This window comes from Monodelphis domestica, chromosome 1 (genome assembly GCF_027887165.1).
Source record: "Monodelphis domestica isolate mMonDom1 chromosome 1, mMonDom1.pri, whole genome shotgun sequence".
NCBI classification, from domain to species: Eukaryota; Metazoa; Chordata; class Mammalia; order Didelphimorphia; family Didelphidae; genus Monodelphis; species Monodelphis domestica.
The window spans coordinates 362,450,480-362,462,630 of NC_077227.1; the positions used below are offsets into that span (position 1 = coordinate 362,450,480).

The window sequence follows — 12,151 nt, forward strand, 5'->3', positions numbered from 1 at the left end:
CCCAAAACTATCCTGAATTTATTCTGTATATGTAGTTTATATGGACATTATCTCTTCATTTAGAATGTAAACTCTTTGAAGGGGCTGTTTCCATTGTTTCCCAAGAACTAGGCACTAAAGCTGTTCCCTATGCAGTCCAGTGCTTTTAGTTCAATCTAGTGTCAAGTAATCCTAATAACAAATGGGGGGAAAAAGCACCTTTTATGAGGTAAAGAATGAGGGTTGGGGGCAGCTAGGTGGCTCAGTGGATTGAGAGCCAGGCCTAGAGACTATTGGTCCTAGGTTCAAATATGACCTCAGACTCCTCTTAGCTATCTGACCCTGGGCAAGTCACTTAACCTTCCTTGCCTAACCCTTACCCCTCTTTTGCCTTGGAACCAATACACAGTAATGTTTCTAAGACAGAAGGTAAGGGTTTTAAAAAACAAAAAGATTGGGGGGAAGGGGGGCCTGGAAGGGTTGTCTATGGATCTATTTCAAGGATCTATGAACTTGGTTGCAGAGGAAAAGTTACATCTTCATTTCTATTAACCTACAATATTTCGCATTTCTTCCCGTTATGATTTTTTTTTTTAAATTCTGAGTCCATCAGTCTTACCACACTGCCATGGGTCGTGAGACAGAAAAAAACCCCAAAGAACGCCTACCTTCAAAGAAAAATCTATTTTACCATGGGAAATTGTTTTAAAGCAGAAAGCTTAATTCTCTTTGCCCCATCACAAGAATCATAGGTAGATGGTGGACAGAGCTCAAAAAGGGCAGTTAAAGGGTATGATTTACTTATAGCTCCCAAGTATGCTTTAAAGAACAACTCCTTAAAGAAAATAGGATAGGATACGTTTGGAACTGAGATAAAATAGCAAAAATTTAAAGGTTTTTTTAAAAATATGATTAAGCATATGAATTTACTATGTACCAAGACTGTGTTAGATCTTTTTTTTTTTTAAATAAACCCTTACCTTCCATCTTAGAATCACTACTGTGTTGGTGTAAGGTTAGCAGTAAGGGCTAGATAATGGGGATTAAGTGACTTGTTCAGGGTCACACAGCTAGGAAGTGTCTCTGAAGCCAGATTTGAACCTACGACCTCCAGTCTCTAGGCTTGGCTCTCAATCTACTGAGCCACCTAGCTGCCCCTGAGTTAGGTATTTTAAAAGGCAAAAATAGTCCCTTACAACAAATTTCATATCACCCAAAGTGTTCCATTCAACAGTTCCTGCTATTCTCAATTGCAAATTCTTTCATAATATGCTTCAGGCAAGTAAAATATGATTATACTTTCTAGCAAAAGAAAAACACCAATTCAAAAGGAATCACTGATTTGTTAACTAGGTACCTGACATTTCTTTCAGAAAATGAACATTTCTATCAAAGGACCTCTAATTAATTAATGTAAACATTCACAAGTTTTTAAATACTTGGACAAAATTAAGTCCTAGCCCTGGATGTTTGGCTAATAATGACTAATTTGGGTTTTCATTTTAGTTTTGATCTACTAAAATAACAAGGTTAGATTCAGTTCAAGAGTAGGGGAGTCTACCACCTATTTAAAGGATTAAATATCCCTCAGCAAGTGGTTATAAAGTAAACCATCATCATTTTTTCTAACAATTTATAGCATTCCTTTTTTACTTTAAAATCATCCACTCCTTAGGTTCTAGTGAGCAATGAAAATTATAGGTTCCTTGAAGAATGAGGTTCAAAAGGAGATTATAGTTCATCAAATATGGATGTGTTTAAATCTAAGTGTATTGTTCATTCTCTTCCTTAGACAACCATATAGCCTTCAACTTGACTTATAGGTGACTAAAGCTGACTTTAATGGTCAAGAAGAATAATCATTCATCCTTGGAATTACTTAGGACATGCCAGGCTATGAGAAGGGAAAGATTATAGTTCCAAACTCCATCCAGAGCTAAGAGACTGTTTAAAAGTTTCCTTTAGGTAGATCTAACTGAAATTTTCAGAAAGTACCAAATGCTCTCACAACCAAAAAATTAACTAAATGAAGCTGTCTAAGCCAAGGTCCATTAAGTATATTAAAAGAAGGCAAATGGTGAGGTAAAAACTACAGGACTACAGATAAACCACATTTGTGAAAATCATTCACCAAACATATTAAAGACCTGTTTTGAAAAATCATTCCATCTTGAGCATTTCCAGTCACTACACAGTGGTGTGCAACTTGCCTATTTCTACAACAAAATTTGCCCACTCCAAATTTCTATACTTTCTAGACCAATATTGTACTATTTTCAAATGCCCATAAATATACAAAGCAGGATTTAAAACATTTAGATTGTTCATTTAGACAAATGATAAATCTAAAATATGTCCCCAACATCATTCCTACTTGAAGCTCCACTAAGGAGTATGAATTTCCTCATTTATTTTATAAACATGCCACTGGAGCAAAACTTTAAGACTTGAAATCTACAGGTCAATCAAAAGGAGAAATTTCAGAGGAATACAGTTAACTTTTAAATATTTTATAACCCACTTCATAAATACAACCAACAGATTTCTAAAAATTTACTGTTCACTTCTGTAAATTCACTCAAAAAAAAAAAAACCTGCCAAATTAACAATATAATTTTTTTTTAATCTACTGATATAAATTATCTCAAGAAATAATGTAGCTGATAGAAGTGGCTTTGAAGCCAGTAAGATTTGTAGTCATTATATCACCTCAGACATTTATAACTAGATGTATTACTCTGGACAAGTCACTTAACCTCTCAAGTAATCTAAGGCAACTCTCAGACTAGAAAAATTAAAGCTATTGACAGAGGTGGAGTCTGTCTCCTTTTCTCAAAGTTCTCTATTGGACATATTCTCAGCACTAGCCTTAACTGCCTGTTAGAAAGTAACATTACTGATACAAATCATCTTCTGGGAACTGAACAGTAAATTGGATTGAACAGGATCTGGAAAACTGCATTCTGTGATCCCAAACTATATGCCAGTGTAAAAATCTCTCTCTCTTTTAATAAAAATATTGTCCCCATGAAATCAATCAATCAATCGTGGAATATGACATCAGATTAACATAAACAACTCAAAAAGCAATTGAAGATCCATCCTGAGTATAGACAAGCTTTATCAATTCCCTAAGACAAATTTGCAGACAATAAACATTTTGAAAGACTTCATTCAAAATATGTATTAATGGAAAAGTAGATGAGTCAGGGCCAATCATTGATAATAGAAATATAAATTAAGTGGGATACATTGGTACTTTGGAGATACTTAAAAGAACAAAGGAAGTCTCAAACACACTGACTTGATAGAAACTGTATAGATGATGTATCAGAAAATAGAAAAAAAAAGACAGCATAAGTTTCAATTTGCTTTGTTAAAAGTAGTACACTCAACTGAAATTCTGAAATAATTGACACTTCAAAGTCTCTTCTATAGACCTCATAACAAATTCCAAAAAAGGCTTGTCCTTTTTTTCTTATTGTGATCAAGCTAATAATGTTACTTTTAAAATTCTCAATATAATAAGAATGAACACAAATTATCATCCTAACAGTTTTCTGTTAAGACATTCCTTGTGGTAGAAGGAATACGTTTACTCTATTTTCAAGTCCCTCCTCTCTGACATAAAAACTATGTGACTCTAGACAATACAGAATACTCCCAGTGCACCAAGGCAGTTTTCTATGACTAAAAGTTGCATAGAAGGTACTGGCTGATAGACATAGGTAGAAAGGTAGATAGATATACCAATAAAATTACAGTTCTGGATACCCTCACTAAAAAAAAACACCAACTTTTGTTTCTATTTTTCTCCCTTGCACACATACAAAAGTAAGTCTTAAGATTTAGAACTGGAATGTGACTGTTAAAAAGACTAATCTAGATGCCCTCATGTTATGAATGAAAAATGAGGTCCACAGGAGTGAAATGACAAAATTACATGGGCATAAAGGGCAAAAGCTAGGATGTAAATGCATGTTCTGATTCTAAAGCCAGCACTCATTCCATTATACCATGTCTAGTACAATAAAATATGAATTATTTTAATTTTATCAATCATTTTAGATGTTTAAAATATTTTTTAAAATTCAAGAACTTATCTATATGCAAGGACCTTTCAACTTGAGTCTTTTGTCCCCAAGAAAGGGTCACATTTAATAAAATAGTAGCATCCATAGTACAAAATTATATGCTCAATGGGAAAGGAGCATTCATCTTCAATGTATCTTAGCATTGGGTCCTAAAACCATTTTTGCACAAGAAAATTCTCTGTACATAACCCATTATATTTTGCTCCAGAATACAACTCATAAGTGTAAGATCTGGATGCAAAATAACAGTAATTTATGAAAAGGTTTAAAGGGTTTAAAATAAAACCCAACAACAAAATTCAAGCAAATTAAGGTCCATATTCCCAGCCTTGGTGTTGCCTTAGTTTACACTACGGATACTACTACTCACTGCTTCACCAGACTGGCTGCATATAATTCCCACCAAAAGTAAGGCTAGTGCACCATGGTCTCTGTAAAAAAAAAACACAAAAATCATTTCTTGATTTGTTATTTTAAAATATATTATCTATCAAACTTGTTAAAATTGAATTTGCTACAAATGATTAAAAAAACTACAACATCAACAATTCTTAAAAATACAAAGCCTCTAAAGTAAAATTTGAATCTTCCCAAAAGGTAGAAATTTTGTCATCATTTTAAGGTGTATGAAATTTAAGATTCTTTGGATGAGAACTGCCTTGGTAAAACCCCTTGGCTTATGCCAGGTAGAAAAATTGTTTTTTTTTAAATTATAAAGTTGAAAGAGGACTAAATCTTTTATCTCATAAAGGAAGAAACTGAGATCTAGATATAGTATGACTTACCCCCCAAAATAAAAAGAGCTAAATTAAGTTATATACCCAAAACTATAATTCAAACTTCCAGATTCTAGACCAATACACTACCACATCTGTTACTGTAAAATATCAGCACAGCCTGTATTGGTGCTATTTTTTTTTTAAGAGAAGTGTTCCATTACTTGCTCTTACTTTCTTGCTTTTCCAGGGTAAGCCTGGAAACTCACCACTATGAAAGTTGTTTCTACATATAAATACAGAAAAGTATTACTATCAAAGTAACCTGGGATTACAGGTACCGAGGTTTTAAAGTTCTAAAGGATACACAGCAGCATCATTTTTTCACACAATGGAGCAGCCCATTCTGCCTTCAAAGTATTCAATATCTGTGTTAGGGAAAACAACATTAAGATATTACCCCATTTTTATACATTTCATTTTCAGTTTTTCAATGGCTACCTTATAACCATTGTGTTAAAAAGTACTCAGGAGAAAAGGAAAGGCAAAGATACAATGTCTAAAAGAAATGAAACAATATTACAGTAAAGCCCTTCTCTCTCCCACCCTCCATAAAAAAAAAAGGAAAAACAAAAAATAGACAAGATGTTGGTTAATTTGGCACACTTATCTGCTGAGATTTACTGAGTGAGAAGAACTCATTGAAAATGAGGCAGCTATTGGCTTTGGATGATTAAAGAGAACAGAAAACTTAAATATTTACAAATTTGCACCTCAATAAAATCTGATGTGTATACTCACTGAATGAACTCAAGAAATTTCTTTTACTGTTTGGTTCAACTTCATTCACATGGCCTTAGAAAAGAAATCTGTCCCCTATTAATTGGCAGTTAGTTCTGTGGCAAGAATGGAACAGAGGCCTGACTTGGTGGCTTATGCTTTCCTACATGCAGGAAGGAACAAATGGATCACTTGAGTTCACTACTCCTAAGGTACAGTAGGGAAAAAACAGATTGGGTCTCCATTCTAAACCTAGCACCATTATGAGTCCTCCCCAGCCGGGGAGCCATTAGGGGTTTATCTAAAGAGATAGGGAGAAGCTATACTTTTAGCCTAGGTGAAACAGGAAAAGGAAGATCTAGTCTCAAAAGAAAGAAAAAGCATGTAACAAACTGACTATATTTCAGTCCCCAATAAATTTCTCATTGCTTTGCTTTATTATTTTGAAAAAGACAATCAATAAAAGTTGGTAAAATTAGCTACCCTTATGCCTATTACTTCATAGTTGTTTTTCCTGGAAGCCCAATTAGTTTTTAAATTTGACTAAAAGTTTAAGTTTATAGAAAATGGGTGGGAACTAAAGAAAAATAACTCACTAACATACAAGTTGTAGCCACCATATGGCCATGCATAAAAGTGCTTAAGGATTTAAGCAATTAAAAAAACATTTAAAAATTTTTTATAAAATAGGGCAAAAAAAAGAGCTCTTCCTCAAAATAAAAAGCTATGCTCCTCAATTTTAACCTCAGCTTCTTTTCAAGGCTCAACCTCCAATGCATTCTCAAAGTTCCTGATGCCCTGTCAATGTTATCTGATATCTTCAAGTTATGATATCCCCAAAAGAATTTAAGCTACAGAAGGCTGAGATCACTTTGTACAACTAGGCTCAAACACCACATCCTATAGACCTTTGTAATCAAATTGCCCAAATAATTAAAGTGTTTGCTACTCCATTTATTTAAGTATTTTACATACTCATCTGCAAGCTTCTCCCCAGTAGAAAATAAACTACAGAGGATGGGGACTGTTTGGCTAGTCTTTATATCTCTTCCAGGACTAAAACCAAGCCTAGGTTAGCAGGCTCTTAATAATTGCCTGTTGAATAGGATCAGATTGTGCCTAGTGGTCCCATTAAGACCTATTCAATTTTCATTTACTGAACATCTACTTTGTCCAAGGTGCTGATTATTCAGAAAAAATTCTTAGAAACTAAATTATGTCATTTCTCTACAATGGACCTCCCTCCACTCCCAAAACAAGCTTCTGGAGGGCAGCAACTTGGTCTTATTAAACCAGGGACCAGTAGGTTTTCAAAATATTACTAAATGAATAAATTTGAAAATGAAATTGAGTCAATTCCCCAGATTCATTCACTATAGGCCTTTTCCCCCCCTTCTTTTTTAAAACAACATTTTCTGGTAAGGTTTACTCCTCTTTTCTTAAAAAACAAAAAAGTCAACTGCAAAAACAGTTAATTCTCCCAAGCACATACTCAATTTAAAAAAAAAAAACACTAAAAAACATATTGCTCTAATATTTAAAAAGTCTAAACCAAAATAATCACTACCACCTCAGCCCTGAAAACACATGGATCCTATTTACAGGGGCAACTTACCTTTTTGTACCTTCCTTTTGCAGATATTAAGTCCAGAGTCTCACAATCATTGGTCCTCTGTTCTATTTGATTCAATAGCATACACACTGCTGAATGACTTCTATTGCAAAAACTAGCAAATGAATCTGCAACAATTCCAGTTTTTTCTACTTTTACCAAGCCTACTTTTCCAGCTCAAGAAATAAAGTAAAAAGTCACATTTTAAAAGTTCCAAAGTTACTAGAAGACAGTAAATAACTTTAAAGATTTTCAGTGTTTTCCTTCATTCCAAAATTTGTGCTTTTTTTTCCATGCTATTTTCAAGAACACAATTTGTCTATTTCTTATACAGAGGATATTAGGTTTTTGTGAGGGGAAGAGGAGTTTTGGTGGGAGGGCAGGGAGAAGGGGCATTATAATGAGAAAAGGACAAATTAATGAGCCATTTAGAAGCAGGTGAGATACCATCAGCAGAATGTATGCTGTTGAAAGAAACAGAATGGAGAGCCATGAATGAGAGGCTCTGCACTTCAGATCTGCAAAAGAAGGGAATAAGAAAGTTAACACTGAACTTGTAAACAGATCACCTATTTCACCTTTCCAGGGTATACTTAAAAGTTTGATAGGAAAATGTGCATATTAGAAGCCCCAGTTACAGTTATGTTTTGATGAAGTCACGGGTCCAAAATTTTTTAATCTTTCGTTTTATAATTTGTATTTTAAACTACAATTTTCAACACTCAGTCATTTACCATTGCTCTTGCTGTCAAACCTTCTTCTTGTCCTCCTTCAATTTCAAATTATTAGGTACAATTACTGCCCAATACTGTGAGATACTCAACACTGATATGGAGGTAACAACAGTTCAATAATGAGGTTCCTACCCTCATGGAGGCTCAGAAGGTGGATTTCTACAGGACCCAGGGAAATCACATTCATTATATCTTTTTAAATATTTCTATATGAAATACCATTTTTCAATTTTTCTATGGTGCCAAATTGAAGGAAAAACTGTTAGCAGTAATGCTCATCTGTATCATAAATACACACGTGTATATTTCCATTCCTCGTAATTAGATCTACCTTAAGTCAGAAAAATCCAGTTGAAATCTAAAAGTACCATCTTCAACTTAGAACCTTCACCCAAGTTTCAGTCCAGCTTTAATGGGATTCACGACTAAAATCTTATGCCAAGAGTAGGCTGTACCTTCTATACCCCAAATTACTCAAGGTTGAGAGAAGAAATTTTGTTTTAATATTTTCTAACGCATCACCTGGACTGAATTAAAATTATACCAAAGGTCATCCCATCCAAAAGTCTTCTCCCAAACCATCTAAAAGAGGCTACTTCACCACAACTTCACTCCCCCAGAGATGCACTGTCCCCCTCTTCCAAGGGCAAAATGCCATACCTATCCCATTCCAAATACCCCTTCGAAAGAAGTTATGGGGGAAATATTCTTGAACCCCTCCAGGAAGTGGAGGGGGAGGGTAGAGTGGCTTTGTGGAGCCAGCTTCCCCACTAACCAGCCCACCCACCCTCAAGCCCCCACCACACTCGGTCCACCCACCCCCATCCTCCCAGGCGTGGTGTGAAAATGCCAGGAGGTCTCATTCGCTCAGCCCCAGTGAGGATGGGGGGGGCCAGGAGAGTAGCCCGAGGTTGGGGGACTCCTCCCTCCTTTCCTTCATCCCTCCCTCCCTCTGAGCATCTCCCTCACGGGCACGCTCTCCCTGCCCGGCGCTCCGAGCACGTTGTCCGAAGGCCGGCTCCGGGCAGCTCCAGCAGCCGCATGGGCAGAGAAGGGGGCGGGAGGCGGATACGCCGCGGGGGTCCCCCAACCAGGAGCGGTACCTTTTGGACAGATCCATGAGGACCCCTGAGAAAAGCTTCTCCCCGAGCCGGAAGGACACTACGAGCGCGTCCTCGATGATGTGGTCCAGGGTGACCCGCACCTCCGAGCCGGGGATCAGCTGAGCCACGGCCGAGTCCCCGCCCGCCGGCGGGACCAGCGCCGGGACCGCAGACTGGGGCTGAGGCGGCGGCGGGGGTTCCTCAGGAGCCGGCTCTTTCCCCTCCTCCGGCGGCGGCGGCGGCGTCGAGGGCTCCGGTCCCTGCGGGGCTGTCGTTGCCTCCCCCTCCTCCTCAGGTTCTCTCTCCTCAGGGCGGTCGAGAGGTTTCTCCTCAGGCTCGAGCCTCGGAGAGTCGGACTCCATCCCGGGCTCAGGCTCGGGCCCCGCCGCCCCGGGACTCCGGGCGGACTCTCCCGGCGGCTGCAACGGCGGCTCGTCGGCCTGAGGCGCGGGCTTGCTGTCTGCCTCATCAAGCACTAGGGCTTCGGTGGCGGTCACAAGCAAGGGATCGGTGCCGGCCTCAGCGCCCGCCTCGCTGCCTGGGATGGGCTCCATCTCGGGCTCGGCCTCGCCGGCGCCCCCCTCCCCCGGGGACGCTGCAGTCGCTGCCGCCTCCGCAGCCACGGCCGCCATTTTCTTTCTGGCTTCTCCTCCTCCTCCGACTCGGGCAGCGGCGACGGCGGCGGCGGCGGCAGCGGCAGCGCTAGGTTCCAGGGCCTTCCCCTCCCTCCTTCAGAAAGGCACTTCCCGCCCCTTTTCTTCCCCGTTGACCTGTGCCGCTGAGCCACTGGCTGCCTCTTACGCCCCGCCCACAGGTGAAGGAATCAATTGGCCAGATTGGACGCCCATCACTTTATTGAGTCTCCACCCAGAGCGGGAACTTCTCATTGGCTGATCGAGTTGTCAAACGTCGAGGGTTAAGCGATAGAATGGGAAGGCGGGCTCAAAATGGGAAAAGAAGAGAGAGGAAAGAAGCAGGGCTTGAGGTTGGAGGGGCTGCCAAGTTTTCTATTGGTTGAGGAGAAATTAGGGGCTTGTGGTTTGTCGCCTTATCTGTCCATTCCTCTCCAGGTGTCCAAGCGGAGGGGCAAAGGAGGGAATCACATGGTTTGCCAATCGTTTCAGAGAGGAGGGGTATAAGAGGACAAGGTGGGGTGGCAAAGTGTGTGGGGGAGAGTGGTTCCCATGATGCACTGCGCCACGCCCTTAGAATAAATGTTATTTCTAGGCACGAATCTATCCCACTTCATATTTGGAGCACGATGCACTTGTTTGGGGAAGGAACCAAAGTTTGAAAGCCCAGAACCAGGAAGAATCGTTTAGAAAGGGATTTCCCCCTACACTTATTCTTCATCTTTCTCAATAGAGAAAAAAGTGGGGGTGGGAGAGATTGCACAAATCTTTACTCAAAGAGGAGCTACCATCTAATGAACAGGATAGGACTTGATGTTCCTGGGTATTTCGGACTAAAACGACTGTTCCTAGGAACCCCAGCTTTAACTCCAAAATGTACACGGTATTCTTTGGATTTGGGCATCCTTTCCCTTTCCAGGTTCAAAGCATAATGGAAACATCTGTCCCCTTACTTGAATCCCAGCCCTTCCATCATTATATAATACTCTTCTTTTATGTATCCCTTTGTTCTCACCTCCTTTTATGCTTTCTCCTTCAATGTGCCTTGATTCCCATTTCTTTCAGCAATCTCCCTATTCTCATTTAAATTCCACTTCAAAACTTCTCTTTATCTCTAAGATGACCAGAATATCAGAAAAGAGAATGAAGATTGTCAGGGAAGAAAGACAAATCTAAAATGAAAATTTGCTCAGAACAAGCATCATTCTCTAAGGTTGAAGGAAAATGTCTTGGTATTTCCTGTAAGGATTTCACTCTTTGGCCTATAGCCTTCAAGAAAATCCTGAAAAAGAGCACTACCATAATTAAAGGGTTTTTTTTTACAATTAAGTTTAATAAAATGTAGGATCATTTTATGTTTCACTGTGGATGCTTAATAAATTGTACATAGGATATTGTCTTTTTTCACAAAGCTTTCTGCTAAACTTCTGTCCTGCCATTCAGTCATGCTATATGATATCCCATGGTGAGAAGGCAGTCGCCTGGTTACCAACTTGTGGTAACTAAACAGCTAGTTTGTGATAAAGCCTTTACTTGTATCATTTTCCATGTGTATACAAAATGGAGCACCAAAACACTACTAGCTTTGGAAAAGACCTTTGAGATCATCTAGGCCAATCTTCTTCTTTTATAGAAGAGGAAACTGTAGCTGAGTTGGTTGTTATATGTCCAAAGTCAATAACTAGTAAGTTACAGAGCCAGTATTCAAATCTGCTTCTTCTGACTCCAACTCCAACATCCTTTCCCATTCATTATAGTTGGAATCTCAATTGCAACATTTACTAAATATGTCACCCTGGTTCTCTGAGCCTCAGTTTCCTCATCTGTAAAATAGAGTTAATACTGTTATTATATGCTTCATATGGTTGTTTTAAAGGAAAAGGTTTTATAAATCTTAAAAGTGCTATATAAATTAGTTTTTAGCCAACCTTATTCCCCACATTATTTCATCCTGAATAACATGCTGAATGTCACACAAGTACCCCAAAACTGGGATCAGAAAGCCTCTACTTAACAGGGGTCCCCAAACTTTTTACACAGGGGGCCAGTTCACTGCCCCTCAGATCATTGGAGGGTCAGACTATAAAAAAAAAACAACAAACTATGAACAAATCTGTATACCTCTGTCTGGGATAGCAGAGGCTGCAGCGCTGTCTGTGATGGGTCTGTCACACCTTGCACAGTCCCATCACTGCCACCACTATGCCGGGCAGCAGTATACACAGTGTGGAATCCCCTCCCCCAGATCACCGGTCACCATGCTGAAGTCTTCCATTGTGCAGCCACATAATCCTTTGCATGGTGCCTCGTTCTCATTCAGTTATTCTCAGAATAAGGCGCCACACAAATGATTATGTCCCTGGAAGTAGTACTATACATGAGGGACACCACATTTTACAGCACTGCCACACACAATGCACCTCTCACTGACCACCAATGAAAGAGGTGCCCCTTCTGGAAGTGTGGTGGGAGCTGGATAAATGACCTCAGGGGCTGCATGT

General features: G+C 39.3%; 1 protein-coding gene across 7 annotated transcripts in view; it reads right to left on the minus strand.

Moving 5' to 3' along the window:
* Positions 1 to 9,806, minus strand: part of PWWP2A (PWWP domain containing 2A) — a 35,525-nt gene extending 25,719 nt beyond the window's left edge. For 2 of the 7 annotated variants that reach the window (XM_056811537.1, XM_056811536.1), the window contains exon 1: positions 9,019 to 9,806. In XM_056811537.1, coding sequence (XP_056667515.1) covers positions 9,019 to 9,650 — 632 coding nt within the window. In that variant the 5' untranslated portion in view covers positions 9,651 to 9,806. Of the gene's footprint in view, positions 1 to 4,443; positions 4,509 to 9,018 lie in introns of those variants that run through there. The other 5 variants (XM_016427990.2, XM_016427989.2, XM_007473962.3 and 2 more) reach the window with 5 other exon arrangements.
* Between the last annotated feature and the right edge of the window lie 2,345 nt (positions 9,807 to 12,151).